Source organism: Pseudorasbora parva, chromosome 2, assembly GCF_024679245.1.
Source record: "Pseudorasbora parva isolate DD20220531a chromosome 2, ASM2467924v1, whole genome shotgun sequence".
Lineage (NCBI taxonomy): Eukaryota > Metazoa > Chordata > Actinopteri > Cypriniformes > Gobionidae > Pseudorasbora > Pseudorasbora parva.
The window spans coordinates 49,795,941-49,812,707 of NC_090173.1; the positions used below are offsets into that span (position 1 = coordinate 49,795,941).

The following is a 16,767-nucleotide window of genomic DNA, read 5'->3' on the forward strand; positions in this document are numbered from 1 at the left end:
CATTGCTTAATAAAAATATTCTTCATTCTGTGTTCATGTTAGTTCACAGTTAAGTAATGTTAGCAAATACAACTTTTTATGTTAAAAATGCATTATTACATTGTATTTTTGCAGCAATTTGTTATAACAACTTACATTTTGTAGAGATAACTATCTTACTTAACTAAATTAAAGTACATCATTGCATTCTGTTTTTATTCACAATTTGTACAGTGTCCCATTTTTTTGGAATCGGGTTTGTATTTAAAACATACTGTCTTTAAGCTGTTGCTGAATGTGAAAATTATAACAATATAAAATATTAAAGTCTATTTCTGTTACTCTGGATTAATTACAGAATAAAATTTGTGATAAATTGTCAGCGCTTTATAATATAATATAATATAATATAATATAATATAATATAATATAATATAATATAATATAATATAATATAATATAATATCCCATTGTTTCAAATTTCAGTGCAAACAATATCCTACTGGTAAGAACCGGCAAAGAATCAGTCCCAATTTTCCATTTATTTTTGTTTTGTTCTTCCTCTTGGTGTTGCATGATATTTTAACAACATCAGTGTTTCTTTTTTCTTCTTTAGTTTTGGTTCATTATGAGCAGCGACGCAGAAATGGCCCACTACGGGCCAGCTGCGATCTACCTCCGCAAACCTGAGAAGGAGAGAATTGAAGCTCAGAATCGGCCTTTTGATGCCAAGACAGCCTGTTTTGTTCCTGACGCCAAAGAACTGTACATAAAAGGAATCATTCAAAACAGAGAAGGAGGCACCGCTACAGTTGAGACGGAGACTGGGGAGGTGAGATGCCATGAAATCGGTTTTGATTGAAGAGTCTTTAAATAGCATTACTCTGCAACCCATTCCATTCAGAATACAAAGAAAAAGTGACTGCTCGAGAATACGGTGACATGCCATTTTCTCTGCAGACAGTGACATTGAAGGATGAGGAATGTCACCCAATGAATCCACCCAAGTATGATAAAATTGAGGACATGGCCATGATGACCCACCTCAACGAGCCCTCGGTGCTGTTTAACCTCAAAGATCGTTACGCGGCATGGATGATTTATGTGAGTAATGCCTTGGTTCTGAAAAATGGTCAGACTGTAGTGCTTAATATCAGTTTAATGAGTCTCTGTGATTTCTCTGCAGACCTACTCTGGGCTGTTTTGTGTTACTGTGAACCCTTACAAGTGGCTCCCGGTGAATAACTCAGAGGTGGTGGTGGCATACAGGGGCAAAAAGCGCATGGAGGCCCCACCTCACATCTTCTCTGTGTCTGACAATGCATATCAAAATATGCTCACAGGTCGGTCTATTTCAGAACTACATCAGTTCACTGTTAGTACGAAACTCCCAATTACAACTTGTCTACACAGCACAACGAATTTACATTTTATTGGAGCCTTGAGCTTCATTCTTCTGCACAGTTACTCATTTAAACGCCTCTGATTGGCCATTGTGTTTATATGCTCAAAGATTGATTGCAATGCTCAATGATGCAAAGAAAGAAAGAAAAAAAGGGATAAATTGACAGTAATTGTATAGCATAATCATAATTTTAAATTCATTGTGTAGTTTTAAACACACTGTTTTCTTATTGGGTGAGGTATTTCTGCTTGATGAAGTATTTCTGTTTGCATTTTAGCACTTCTGGTTCCATCATCCCGAATTCAATGGGGGGAAAAAAAAAAGATAATAAACCAACGAGCCAACACTGTAGATGATTATGCTTAATTAAGCAAAAGAAGTAATCATGTCTCAATATCAGCTTCCGAAATCGCACACTGTAAAAAAGTTCTGTTAAATATACAATAAAAACTGGCAGCTGTGGTTGCCAGAAATGTACCAGTAAAATACAGTAGGAACTGTAGAAAATGCCTCTGTATTGTGAAATACAGTAGCAACATTTTAGATCTTCTGGTTGTACTACATTCACCATGTTGTTATTGTCATGGACCTACCAGCGTCAGTTATGTCGCGTCACTGACATTCACAAATCCTCTCCCTCATGGGATAGTAAAGTGTCCATTTGCACACTTCAGAATCTCACTCGGAAGGAACAGGTCATCTGAATATTTTTTTTTTACAGTTACTGTGATACTACTTTTATCACATACTGTTTTTCGCGTACTAGCCTATAGGCAAGTATGCAATTTTGAGTTGTAGCCATATTGTCGCTCTCCGGCAGAAATGTCGATATTTCGTAATTTTTATTTCTTTTCATAAATCATTACTATTAGTCAGCCTTCCTGTCTTTCTGTGGGTTTTGCACAAAAAAATACTAAAATTAAAATTAAAATTAAAACTTAAAAACACTATTTTTTGTGTCCCAACTTGTTTTGTCCCATATTTCTTCTTACATAAATTGTCTTTGCTAGGTTATCACTAAAAGTGAGTAGCAGTCTTCTGTCACTCGGTGAGCCAATCTCATGATAGTATATTAGAGAACAAAATTACCATCACAATTCGTTATCGATTAACTTGCAGTTAGCGATGGTGGGAGCAGTGTTGCCAAGTCTGCTTTTGTCCCAGGTTGATTTCCACCTCCGTAAGTATGATGTTGGTGCTTCAACACCCCCAAAAAAACCCTCAGGCGTACAAATTCAATGGAGATTAAGGCCGTCCGATGGAGAAAATCGCGTTTGGCTGTTTTTGGGTTACATTTGTTGCACAGATTTTGCAACCCTGGTTGGGATATTGTATAGTGCAGAGGAGATCTAGTCAGAAGCGACAATATCAAAGAAGTGTGTGAACATTTAACGAGGATCTTCAAAATTAGTTTATCAACAAAATATGTGTAGTAATGTGCTGAATGGCATGCACCAGAAGCACGCTCAGACAGTACATACATGTTTATTTTTTGTATCTGAAGGGTAAAATACACACACAGTTGTCAAAATGCCCATCATGTGGAGTAATCTACCCAGCTCTGTCTATGATATTGTTTTAAAGGTCCCATTCTTTGCGATTCCATCTTTCAAACTTTAGTAAGTGTGTAATGTTGCTGTTAGAGCATAAATAATACCTGTAAAATTATAAAGCTCAAAGTTCAATGCCAAGCAAGATATTTTATTTAACAGAAGTTCCCTTTCAAAGCCTACAGCGAACGACCGGTTTGGACTACACCCCTGCACTTCCTGCTTTAATGACGCAACTAAAACCGTTTGTTGACGAACCCTCCGCCCACAAGAACACCCAAATTCGGGGGCGTTGTCCTTTTGCTCTCGCAGGTCGAGAGAAGCGTTGTTTTTGTAGAGTGTGTTCGTCGCCATGCCATTGAAACGCTGTTATTTTCATCCCGGAGTCAAATCACCTTTGTTTGGCCTTCCCACGGACGCTGTACATAGAGATCAATGGCTACAGTTTAGGGTTAACTCGGTTCCAGAAAATTATAATCACAATTTAAAACTATGTGCAGCACATTTTGCTGAGAACTGCTACCTCAATCTCAATCAGTTTAATGCTGGATTCGCAGAAAGATTATTCTTAAAAGACGACGCAGTTCCCTCTTTGTCTGGAGAAGGCTTTGTTATGGACCACAACCGGTAAGTGTATTTTATTACTTAAGTCGGTCCGTTTAACAGTTTATGTTACTCATTACACAAAGTGCAACGCTGTTTAGCTTTGTTAACTAACGTTAGATGGTAATTGAAACTAATCTGAAAAACGTAGCATATAAAAGTGTAGTAATTCAATCAGACACCATCGATTGTTGGTGTTTGTAATGATTAGTTTAAACTACTGAATAGACAGCTCACCATTCTGAAACATCCAGCAAAAGTCTTTCCTGGGTAGGTTGTAATCGATCCTCTTCGATATTCTCCGGGTCTGATTCCGGCTCAAATTGATAAGGCAATATAGACATTTTTGCAATAACATTGAGTGCGCGTATCTACACATTATGGTAAGAGGCGGGACCTTTCTGGGCAAAGTGCGCTAAGCTGCTGTCCAATCACAACGCGGGAAGCACTGGCGTAATCAGAACTCCTTACGTATTTCTGAAGGAGGGACTTCATAGAACAAGGAAATCATCAGGCCGTTTTTAGGACAGAGGAAACAGCGGTATACAGATAAGTAAATTGTGTGAAAAATACTGTGTTTTTTTACACCCGAAACATGAACTCATGTTATATTGCACACTGTAAACATAATCAAAGCTTTGAAAACACGCGAAGAATGGGACCTTTAAATAAATGTTTAAATCGCCATGGAAGTTGGGATAGTCTTTTCTTCCCCATTGTGACAAATATCAGAGTGAAACGTCTTCTTGGACAAGAAAATATTTAGGGCGGGGCTTGATTTTGACCCTCAGGAATTGAATGGATGGTTGTGGTCATAGACAGTAAAAGAAATGGACACAGCGACCCCATTGACGTCAACGGCGAGATAATGAAGTCAACCTAGGGGCACTCACTTCCTGATGGCTGAGCGAACTGCGCAGGCTCAGACTGAGCTTGAGGACGTAGATGTGACGTGAGCCTCCTGTCTGACAGCTGTAGGTCTTCTAGTAGATGTGGAAATTGAAAGCTGAATCACGTTGTTTAAATATTTTCTCCCGTTGCTTTTGGCTCACTATGGGCTTCTCCCCATTCTTCCCCCTTGACTTTATCAGACTAGTCTCCAGGACATGTCTCCACGTCCCCCCGACTGTCTCATAGACAGTAAAAGATTGCCTGCGAGCGTCTCCTCAGGTCTATACGGTAATTTCTCAACTGTGCGACAGAGTCGCGTTGGTTATGAAGCAATCGTTAGCCTATTTTTACATAAACAGCTTCTGCGGGGCGATAGTGTAAGATACAAGGTAACGGAGCCTTTTATGCATTGTCGTGTTTCTTTAGAAATAAACAGTGGACAAATGGAGTCTTTAAACGCCTCAGATGTAAAGTTATTCACTGTCAAAGTGACTCAAAAATGAATGGGAGTCAATGGGATGCTAGCAGCAGGTGATGGCTTGGTTAGCAATGGCAGCCCCTAGGGGTGGAACGCTTTCCAAGCGCTAGATTACCCCCTTCGTTGTGGTTTGCTATTGGTTGATTTCATGTGAGTGACTGGATGCTCCGCCCTTACGCAATTAAACACATCATCAGAGAATAGATGAGATGCCAGAGGCAGGGGAAAATTTTTTGATTACAGATTTGGAGGACACATATTGGGTACATATATTGGCCATTTGTATTTTAGAGCCAGCATTTTTTCAGTTTGTCATCTTCACCTATGACTGCATACTTGAAAGAAATGTAAGAAATTCTCATGACAATTTCTCCTCTTCTTTTTTTTTTTTTTTTTTTTTTGTAGACCGTGAGAATCAGTCTGTCCTGATTACGTAAGTGATGATCAATGGCCTTGGCTGTGCTATAACTCTACAAATGATAGATGATGAGCTGTGAAGCTCCAGCTGTGTAACCGTGTAATGGGCCTTTCACACCGAGCGCGGCAACGGCGCCGCTGCGCTAAGAAATCCATTCATTTCAATGGCTTGCGCCGCGCAAGGACGGTTTGTTGCTGCGCCGACCAAAGCGCACGCGCAGCGGAGCGCACCCTTGACGAGCTTGCACGCATGCCGCGGTCAAAGTTCAAAATATTTTAACTTTTGCCGCTGCGCTCTGTGACGATTACCCGCGCGGCCAATAGAAACGGTACATCGAAAGAAACGAGCACGGAAATCAAAATGGATGAACATGTTGTACTGTGCGTGTCAGTACAATAATATTATTATAATATAATACACACATATAGGCCTACACACACAAACAATGTGCAAACAAGGCATATACATGATAATGATATATTGATATATGTCTTATTTTTATGCCTTGTTTTCACACGGTGTGTGTGTATACCTCTTCTTCCTTGCTGCTCTCTCTCTTCTTCTTCTTACTAGAAGGGTATTGCTATCGCTTAATCGCTCGCTTTTTAGCACGGGACAGATACATATTTGCTGCTGATTGAATGAAGAGAAATAGACATATAGAACTCCCGCAAAAAGTTTTGAAAACTCCGCTTACTTTGCGCTGGCCAGTCAAGCGCATCTGAAGGGCTGCGCTGAACCCCGCGGCAAGCACAGCGCATTCCGCGTTCGGTGTGAAAGGCCCATAACTGTGTCATTTCCAGCGGAGAATCTGGTGCAGGGAAGACTGTGAACACCAAATGTGTCATTCAGTACTTTGCGACCATCGCAGTGTCTGGAGACAAGAAGAAAGAGGCTATGCAAGGAAAAATGCAGGTAAGGAAATGATCATTTGTGCCGCAGGCTTTAGTTTTTACTTTTATATTGACTGAAATCTCACTTTCACATCCCCCACAGGGAACGCTGGAGGATCAGATAATTTCAGCCAACCCTCTGCTTGAAGCTTTTGGGAATGCCAAAACTGTGAGGAACGACAACTCGTCACGCTTTGTGAGTCCAGTAGTTGAGTCATATTATTTTCTTTAAGAAGTTAAGTAGCATTTGTTTACCTTAAATTGCAAATTCCAACAGGGTAAATTCATACGAATTCACTTTGGAACATCTGGAAAACTTTCCTCTGCTGATATCGAAACATGTGAGCCTTTTTGCACACTGTCAGAATGTTCTTCTTTGACTTTCCACAAGGTAACTGAGTTTTTGTCCTTCTAGATTTGCTGGAGAAGTCCAGGGTGACCTTTCAACTGGCCGAAGAGAGGAGTTACCACATCTTCTATCAAGTCACCACAGGCCATAAGCCAGGGCTGATAGGTGAGAGTGTCACACAAGAAATCCCATGATAGTGAAACATCATTATGCTATTTTTTTTTTCACACTTTCTTCTTTCTCCTCAGACATGCTCCTCATCTCAACCAATCCCTATGATTTCCCCATGATCAGTCAAGGCCAGATCTTAGTGGCCAGCATTAATGATAAAGAGGAATTGGAGGCCACAGATGTGAGAAGAACTCATTTAAAAAACTTTTATTTACTACTAATTTCGATTGATCGAAATAAAACATTTGACCTATAAGGTTAAAATCTGATGAATGAATCAATGAATGAATTGTTTGCAGTGAGATCAATAACATGAATTCAGAAAATAGATTTGGGGTGGTTTTTATTTCATGCCAACTTTAAAACTGCAGTGTGAGCATTTTAGGTTGTAAATTGCAGTCACCCATCATTCACCCTTCCCTTTCAAAGCGCATAGAGAAGCTACGGTGGCCGACACAGGACAAAAATGTCATCTTCGGAGAGAGCAGAGAGTGACTAGCGCTCTGTAAAGAAGTTTGGACACTTCTCAAATCTGATCATAATCAACATGGTTATCAGAACACAAAGGCTGCAGTTGAATAAAAAAAAAATATGTGCTGCATGTTCCAAAGTAAAGCACTGTGTTCATTTACACTCAAACAGCTCAGGATCCAGGGTTTCAGAAAATGCTGCTCCACACAAACCCATCTCTGCATGTGCTCTGAACTTGAGTCACTTATATTATACATTTAGGAATGTCAATTTGCATAACATTTTTTTACCAAACTTGTAATGAGAAGCACTTTTTTTCAACAAAAGAAAAGCTTTAGTCTCCTTGCGGGTTTCGATAATTAAGAAATTAAATGACGAAATTAAGAACAAATGAAGAATTAATGAAGATCGATATACTATATATTAAATGCTTACATTTTATAGTGAAACTTTGTTTAATATTTTTATTTAGTAATAGTAAAAATAATAAAACTTATAACGGTCAGTTTATTGTAGACACAAACTGCAACCTTATTAACAAGCACAGCAAACCCAGAGCTTTAAAAACATTTTAATCACATTTCACATTTTAAAAATGTTAAAAACAAAATTGCATGTTTTTCCCCCGGAATTGTGCGGCCCCACTCATTTCTTTCAATTTGATTCTCTTAAATGTTCCAGTCAGCTATTGACATCCTGGGCTTCACCACTGATGAGAAGAGCAGCATCTATAAGATGACAGGTGCAGTGATGCATTATGGGAACATGAAGTTCAAACAGAAGCAGCGTGAGGAACAGGCTGAACCTGATGGCACTGAAGGTAATCTGACATTTTTTTGAGAAGGTCTTTTTTGCATCCATGTCAAATATGAAGAAGAGTTTATTCAAAAGAAGTTTATTGATGTGTGCTATCAGTATACTTGTTTTTTTTTTTTTTTTAAAAGCTATTATAATTTCAGTCTAGTTTTTATGTACTTCGCTTACACACCTCGGGTCATTAGAAGAAGAAGTTTTATTTATATAAATATAACGTCTTTCCATAGCTCAAGGTCGCTTTACATTTCACAATTACAGTACATTCAGACACAATGGTGAAAGAAGATCGGAGACGAGCAATATTACGCAGATGGAAAAAAAGAGTTTTTAACAAGAGAAGAAATGTGAGGGCCGAAAGATAGATTTGAATCTAATAAAACATCAAGGTTACGAATCAATGATGAAGGCTTAATGTGAGTTCCATGAACATCAAAAGACTGGTTTATCCTTTTGACTGTGGCAGTAGAACCAATCAATAATATCTCAGTTCCCTTTCAGTCGGTCACGTTCGACGTACGTCAGAACTAGACTGACGAATGGGGATCACTTCGGGAGCCCCTATCAGCTTCGAGATTTAGAAAACGGGCTAATGAACATTGGCGTGAGTGCTTTGCATAGCGCACTCCGCCCCGCAGCGCGGGTATAAAGCGGAGGCGCTCACCACGAACCATTGTCATTCACTTCGGAGCCGAACGGCGTTGATGAAGCATCTGACTGCCTGCTATCTAAGCAACGAGAGAGAGAGAAAGCGTGTGCCGGGGGAAATCGCTCTTGTGTTGGCCAGACAGCACAAGACAGCGCGACCGCAATCTCACTGCTGCTGAGAGAGCTGCTGTTTTCACAGCAAACTGAGCAAATTACACACACACATACACCACACACAGCTGGTTCGGTGGGCGTGTTCCTTTTTCTGGTGAGAGCAGAAAACAGGCTGCACACAAACCCTGTTGTTTCTGCCGCGGTTGATCCCTGGGTGCTTCAACACCTAAAAGAGCAGATTCTCCTCACAAAAAGAGCTACACGGGTGACGTGCCGTCCTTTTCAGGATGTCATTCCACCCGTGCGTTTCTGGATGCGATCGTTCCCTGTCGCCCGCTGACGGTCATAAGCGCTGTATCACATGTCTGGGCTTACAGCACGCTGAGGCAGCGTTTGTGGATAGTTTGTGTTCTCACTGCGGGAACATGACTATCGCGGTGCTGAGGTCGAGACTCGCCTTCCTCCGGGAAGGTGGAGTCCCCCTACCCATAGCTCAATCTAGGTCTATTCTTGCCCAGCAGAATAGGCCTACTTTGATGGATGGCCGGGGTGACTTGAGGATTACGGTTAGGACAAACCCGTCGAGTGAACCTCCGCGGGACCCTAATCCCTCACGCGCACCGTAACCGGTGGTGCTTCCGGGAGACCCCGTCGGCCCCCCACATGAGCGGCCGATGGTGTCTATTGGGGCACCCGCGGACGAGCAGATGTCGATCGCTGCATCGGAGGGGGAGTTTCAGTCCTCAGGGGATGAAGATTCGGCCGTACTGCCTCCCTCTGGGAGAGTGGCAACGACCGAGTCGGACCCGGAGTTGATGGCTATGATTTCACGGGCTGCCGAAAAGGTCGGGCTTGAGTGGAACCCTCCACCACGTCCAGAACCTTCTAGGTTGGATGATTGGTTTCTCGGAGCGGGCCGCGCTGGTTCTCAGCATCCCGCCCTGGTGCCTTTCTTCCCGGAGGTGCATGAGGAGCTGACTAGGTCGTGGAAAGCACCGTTTAGCACCTGTGGGTGACCTAGTGGCTCCTCCCCCCTCACTACCCTTGACGGTGGGCAGGCCAGGGGGTATGAGGGTCTTCCGCTGGTGGAGCGGGCGGTCGCGATGCAACTGTTTTCGACGTCCGCCTCCAGCTGGCGCGGGGACCCGAAGCTCCCGTCCAGGGCTTGTAGGTTATCTTCCGGTCTGACCGCGAAGGCCTATAGGTCCTGTGGCGTCTGCCCTGCATGCCATGGCGTTGTTGCAGGTGCACCAAGCACAGGTGCTCATGGACATGCACGAGGGTAGTCCTGGCCCAGAGCTCCTCCGGGACCGACGAAAACCGCCACCCGTACTATTGGTCAGGCGATGTCCACTTTGGTGGTCCAGGAGCGGCATCTCTGGCTCAACATGGCCGACATGAGGGAGACCGATAAGTCCCGGTTCCTGGACTCCCCTATTTCGTCGGCTGGGTTGTTCGGCGTCGTGGTCGAGAGCTTTGCCCAGCAGTTCTCGGCCGCCCAGAAGCAGACGGAGGCCATCCGGCACATCCTGCCCCGGCGGTCCGCTGCTGCCTACACCCCGCCGCCGGCGGCAGCACCTCCGCCTGCTCGTCGCCGAGGGCATCCATCCGCCGCCGCCCCGCTCCAGCCTTCCCCCGGGCGTAGATGTGGAGCCGGCCGCGGGAAGGACATCCAGCCCACTCAGGCCGCTGCCAAGCCAGGTGGCAAGCATCGTCGGAAGAGACCCTGAGACGGGCCACCTAGAGATGGAGGATCCTGGCAGTAGTACCACCCGGAGGAGGACCGGGGGGCTCCTTTGTGACTTTAACATCGGTCCCGCCACTGGCCTTGTGGTACCCAAAACTTCACAAAAAGAGTAGTTTCCAATATCTCTGGGTGTCAAGAGAGCGCGTTTGGCAGTGTGCAACGCTTCCATGCCTTGCCGCCCTCAGGCGCCTCTCCAATCGCCAGCAGGGGGCGCGCGGGACACCCCCAAGCGGCCTCCCCACTATTCCACGCCCCCTCAGCGGAAGCAGGTAGGTGTTGCCACACGCACGCAGACCCCGCAACGGGCCGCCTACGCGCCGTCCGGGTCGGGTCCCTGCATGCCCCCACGCTGCCCCGCTGCAGGTACGTCTGTGGTGCCGATGGTTCCGCTGGTGCAGTTGCTGGGGGGCTGGCTAGCGCTCCCCAGCCCGTCCCGCTGGCTCATCCGCACCATCAGACTCGGCTATGCGATTCAATTCGCCCGGCGTCCCCCCAAGTTCAGGGGCGTTCACTTCACCTCGGTGTTGAAGGAGGACGCCCCGGTACTTCAGGCGGAGATCGCAGTCCTACTGGCGAAGGACGCGATCAAGCCGGTCCCTCCAGCCGATATGAAGACCTTTTAAAGTCCGTACTTCGTTGTACCCAAGAAAAGCGGCGGGTTACGGCCGATCTTGGATCTGCGGGCCTTGAAACGGTCCCTTCACAGGCTACCGTTCAGAATGTTGACGCAGAAACGCATCCTCAGGTGCGTCCATCCCCAAGATTGGTTTGCAGCGATCGACCTGAAGGACGCGTACTTTCATGTCTCAATTCTCCCTCGACACAGACCGTTTCTACGCTTTGCGTTCGACGGACGAGCATATCAGTACGAGGCCGCGGAGGTGGCCATTGCTCCCATGAGAGAGCATGGTGTTCGCATTCTCAACTACCTCGACGACTGGCTGATTCTAGCTCAGTCGCGAGAGCAGTTGTGCGAGCAAAGGGACATAGTGCTCGGGCACCTGAGCCAGTTGGGACTTCGGGTCAACTGGGAGAAGAGCAAACTGCCCGAGGCAGAGGATCTCTTTTCTCGGTGTGGAGCTGGATTCGGTCCGAGGCGCACGTCCAGTCGGTGTTGAACTGCTTGAAATCGTTCAAATGCAGGACGGCGGTCCCACTGAAACTGTTTCAGAGGCTCCTGGGGCATATGGCATCCGCAGCGGCTGTGACGCCGCTCGGATTGCTCCATATGAGACCGCTTCAACGCTGGCTACACAACCGAGTCCCGAGGTGGGCGTGGCACAGCGGTTCCCTCCGTGTCTTAGTTACACCGAGATGCCGCCAAACCTTCAGCCCGTGGTCGGACCCTGGGTTTCTACGGGCGGGGGTGCCCTTAGAACAGGTGTCCAGGCATGCGATTGTCTCCATGGATGCCTCATCCATGGGCTGGGGTGCCACGTACAACGGGCTTGCAGTTTCAGGTCTGTGGACGGGGCCTCAACTGCAAAGGCACATCAACTGCCTACAGTTGTTAGTAGTTCGTCTTGCCCTGAGCCGCATCAAGGCGCTGCTCCGGGGCAAGCACGTTCTGGTCCGTATGGACAGCACTGCGGCCATAGCGTACATCAACAAACAGGGTGGTCTACGCTCCCGTCGCATGTCACAACTCGCCCGCCACCTCCTGTTATGGAGTCAGAGGTATCTGAGGTCACTTCGTGCCACTCACATTCCAGGCCTGCTCAATTGTGCGGCCAACGAGCTCTCACGACAGCTAGTGCTTCCGGGAGAGTGGAGACTCCATCCCCAGGTGGTCCAGCTGATCTGGGACCGCTTCGGAGCCGCACAGGTAGATCTGTTTGCCGCTCCGGACACGGCCCACTGCCAGTTGTTTTATTCCCTGTCCGAGGGTACCCTCGGCACGGATGCGCTGGCGCACAGCTGGCCCCGGGGCCTACGCAAATATGCGTTTCCCCCAGTGAGCCTTCTTGCACAGACTCTGTGCAAGGTCAGGGAGGACGAGGAGCAGGTCCTGTTGGTGGCGCCGTATTGGCCCAACAGGACCTGGTTCCTGGAACTAATGCTCCTTGCGACAGCGCCTCCTTGGCCCATTCCTCTGAGGAAGGACCTCCTGACTCAGAGACGGGGCACCCTCTGGCACCCGCGTCCAGACCTCTGGAAACTCCATGTCTGGTCCCTGGGCGGGACGCGGAGGCTCTAGGTGGCCTGCCACAGGCTGTGGTAGACACCATCACTTCCACTAGAGCTCCCTCTACGAGGCACCTCTATGCGTTGAAGTGGAACCTGTTCGTCAACTGGTGCTCTTCTCGTCGAGAAGACCCCCGAAGATGTTCGGTCGGGGCCGTGCTTTCCTTCCTACAGAGTGGGTTGGAGAGAAGGCTGTCTCCCTCCACCCTCAAGGTGTATGTGGCCGCTATTTCTGCCCATCACGAGCTGGTAGAAGGTAAGTCTTTGGGGAAGCATGACCTGATGGTCAGGTTCCTGAGGGGCGCGAGGAGATTAAATCCGCCTCGCCCCCCCTTTATACCCTCTTGGGACCTTCCTCTGGTGCTTAGGGCACTTCAGAGTCCTCCCTTTGAGCCTTTGCAGTCAGTGGATTTAAAAATCCTGTCTCTAAAAACAGTTCTCCTGACTGCATTGGCCTCAATCAAGAGGGTAGGGGACCTGTAGGCATTTTCGGTCGACGAATCGTGCCTGGAATTCGGGCCGGACTTCTCTCACGTTGTCTTGAGACCCCGGCCCGGATATGTGCCCAAGGTTCCCACCACTCCCTTCCGGCACCAGGTGGTGAGCCTGCAAGCGCTGCCTTCGGAGGAGGCAGACCCAGCCCTGGCTTTTCTCTGTCCTGTCCGAGCTCTTCGGACGTATGTGCACAGAACGCAAAGCTTTAGGACAGAGCAGCTCTTCATCTGTTACGGAGGACAGCAGAACGGAAAGGCTGTCTCCAAGCAGAGGATGGCCCACTGGATAGTGGATGCCATCGTCTTGGCGTATGAGTCCCAAGACGTGCCCTGCCCTGATTAGAGCCCACTCCACTCGGGGTGTAGCCTCTTCCTGGGCACTGGCTCATGGCGCCTCGCTGACAGATATTTGTAGAGCTGCGGGCTGGGCGACACTCAACACGTTCGCTAGATTTTATAGCTTAGGTGTAGAACCGGTATCTTCTCGTGTACTCACTCCTCAGAGTCGGTAGCACCGAAGTGCCCGTTCTAGTGTCGGCTTGCTGCGCCACTCCCTTCCTCATGGAACGGATATGTGCGCTTATTGCTCCAGTCGAGTTCCCCAGCATGGCGAACCCTGTCGAGTCCTCCGCAACCCTCGGCAGTCAGATGTGGCGGAGTGTCTGACGCCAGGTCTAACACTCGTATGCAGTTGGAACTTGTGTTAGGCTGGGTTCCATATGTAGTGACCCCTACGGTGGTCCCATATGCATATTCTCCACGGTTCAGCTCCCTACGGTGAGCCTGTGTCTTTCCCTTGGCAGAGCCCGCTCTGCCGTCTCAGTTCGGTGTCTTCCCCCCGCCCATCTGGGCCGGGGCCACCCCTGGGACTCCCGTATGTAGTACTGCCCACGGCCAGTCCATACATGTTTTCCACACATTATCTCCTTCGGGGGAGTGTGGCTTCCGCAGCGGCCCCCAGGGGCACGCTTTCCCAGCGTTATTCAATAGCCACTGTTTGGGTCTTGTGGGATGGCAGTAAGGCTCTGCCTGCAGGAAATTCCCCGCCCGCTTAGACGGGGTCCGAGGGACTCCGGCAGGGCGCTGGAAGTGGTAGTAACTGTGGCGTTTTCCATAGGAATCCCCATTCGTCGGTCTAGTTCTGACGTACGTCGAACGTGACTGACTGAAATGGAACGTCTCGGTTACGTACGGTAACCCTCGTTCCCTGAAGGAGGGAACGGAGACGTACGTCCCGTCGCCACAGTTGCTGTACCATCACTGCAGCTCGAGCCGTGGTTCGGCTCCTCAGTGAAAAACAATGGTTCGTGGTGAGCGCCTCCGCTTTATACCCGCGCTGCGGGGCGGGGTGTGCTATGCTATGCAAAGCACTCACGCCAATGTTCATTGGCCCGTTTTCTAAATCTCGAAGCTGATAGGGGCTCCCGAAGTGATCCCCATTCGTCGGTCTAGTTCTGACGTATGTCTCCGTTCCCTCCTTCAAGGAACGAGGGTTACCATACGTAACCAAGAAGTTTTTTTTATCATTCAATTGAAGGAAATTCTGGGACATCCAATACTTGATGTCCCTGATACATGCAGTGAGTGAGTCAGGCAGAGATGGATAATTTGAGTTGGTGGTGAGGTAGATTTGAATAGCATCTGCATAGCAGTGGAACTGAAGTCCATGCTTGCGTATGATGTCACCGAGTGGATATATGTAGATGATGAATAATAGTGGACCAAGGAACCTTGAGGAACACACTGTGTAAGTGAAGCAGTAGCAGATCTAAACCCTTGTATAGTGATATAATACTTTATGTCAATAATCTAGGAAATGAGCCAAGAAAGTGCTGTGCCAGTGATGCCAATGTCAGAAAGCCATTAGTGACAATTTTTACAAAGAAAAATGTATGGAAAACTGAAAGAGAAATTATTTTATATATTTTTTTCTTGTTATATTGTTTATAATGAATTGATTAAGGAATACTAAAATGTTGATGTGGAGGACGAGGAGGGTAGTGAATGACATCCTGGGTGGCTAAAGACCCGAGATATGCATTTAAGGGATAAAATCATTGACTACAGTGGAACTTTACACTTATGCGTTTGGCAGACGCTTTTATCCAAAGCAACTTACATTGCATTTAAGGTACTTAACACATTTTACATTTGTCAGTTCTTGCTTTCCTTGGGAATCAAACCCTTGACCTTAACGTTGCTAGCGCCATGCTCTGCTGTTTGAGCTAAAGGAAAGCAGAACATTCCTTTACAGAATGTTCACGCTGTTATTTTTCATACAATGAAATTGAATATGGACAGATGCGGTCAAGCTACAAAAATAGACTGGAAAATAAGTGTTTGTTATGTACGTTTTTTTAATGGAAATTTGAAACAACGTATGTGTAATGAATGTTCGTGGGGGTGTGAAGGAAGAAGACGGGGTCGGCTTTGACTGGGACTCGCTCTCTTTATTCAGTCTTGTTCAAAAACAAATAACCGTCACACATATGTGTGTGTGCAAAACTCAGTTTCTCCACGATATGGATCGCTCCTTCTCTGTTTAACTTTCTTTCTCAGTTTCTCTCAGTTTCTCTGCTGTGCACGCGAATTCCCAGTCCAGGTCTCTCTCTCTCTCTCTGTACTGCTGGGGTTTAAATGCTGTCTCTCCACGCCAATTACTGCAAACAGACACAGGTGTTAGTGATCTGCACTTGACCTACTTACTCACTGCTCGGCTCCGCCTCCTCTCTCCCGCTGCAGACCTCGCGAAACCACGCCCCTCCTGCCACATACCCCCACCGCCCGACTCAGGCCGGGGAGCCATCCGGCCTGCAACCTCCCCCCCCCCCCCTCCTCCTGGAGAGGAAGTCAGCCACAACCATCTGAACACCCGGCCTGTGGACCACCTTGAACTTAAACGGCTGTAAAGCGAGATACCAACGGGTGATCCGCGCGTTGGTATCTTTCATGCGGTGGAGCCACTGCAAGGGGGCGTGATCCGAGCAGAGGGTGAACTCCCGCCCCAGGAGGTAATAGCGAAGGGTGAGTGGCCAAACACTCCTTCTCTATGGTGCTGTACATCGTCTCTCTCTTAGAGAGCTTACGACTGATGTACAGCACCGGCCGCTCCTCCCCCTCCACCTCCTGGGACAGGACTGCGCCCACGCCCCTGTCCGAGGCGTCGGTCTGCAGTGAAAAAGGGAGAGAAAAATTAGGAGCTTGTAAGAGCGGCCCACCACACAGAGCAGCCTTTATCTGGGTGAAAGCCTGCTGGCACCGCTCCGTCCACTGGACCGTATCTGGTACTTCCTTTTTAGTTAAATCAGTCAGCGGGCTAGCGAGGTCCGAATAGTTAGGCACAAACCTTCTGTAATATCCCGCTAGCCCCAGGAACTGTCTAACCTCCTTTTTGGTCTTGGGCCTTGGACAGGTTGCAATCGCTGCCGTCTTATCAATTTGGGGACGCACCTGTCCATGACCCAAGTGGAAGCCCAGATATCTTACTTCCACCCGCCCAATCGCACATTTCTTAGGGTTTGCCGTGAGCCCCGCCCTTCTCAGCGACTTCAGGACAGCC

The 16,767-nt window shown here is 47.4% G+C and overlaps 1 protein-coding gene across 1 annotated transcript in view; it reads left to right on the forward strand.

Annotated features, from left to right (window-relative positions):
• The first annotated feature begins 490 nt into the window (after nt 1-490).
• gas7a (growth arrest-specific 7a) overlaps nt 491-16,767 on the forward strand; it is a 140,329-nt gene continuing 124,052 nt past the window's right edge. The window contains exons 1-10 of the mRNA XM_067423281.1: nt 491-811; nt 940-1,083; nt 1,166-1,322; nt 5,312-5,339; nt 6,128-6,239; nt 6,321-6,413; nt 6,495-6,558; nt 6,633-6,731; nt 6,815-6,918; nt 7,890-8,028. Of these exons, the coding sequence (XP_067279382.1) occupies nt 608-811; nt 940-1,083; nt 1,166-1,322; nt 5,312-5,339; nt 6,128-6,239; nt 6,321-6,413; nt 6,495-6,558; nt 6,633-6,731; nt 6,815-6,918; nt 7,890-8,028 (1,144 nt within the window). The 5' untranslated portion in view covers nt 491-607. The remainder of the gene's footprint in view (nt 812-939; nt 1,084-1,165; nt 1,323-5,311; nt 5,340-6,127; nt 6,240-6,320; nt 6,414-6,494; nt 6,559-6,632; nt 6,732-6,814; nt 6,919-7,889; nt 8,029-16,767) is intronic.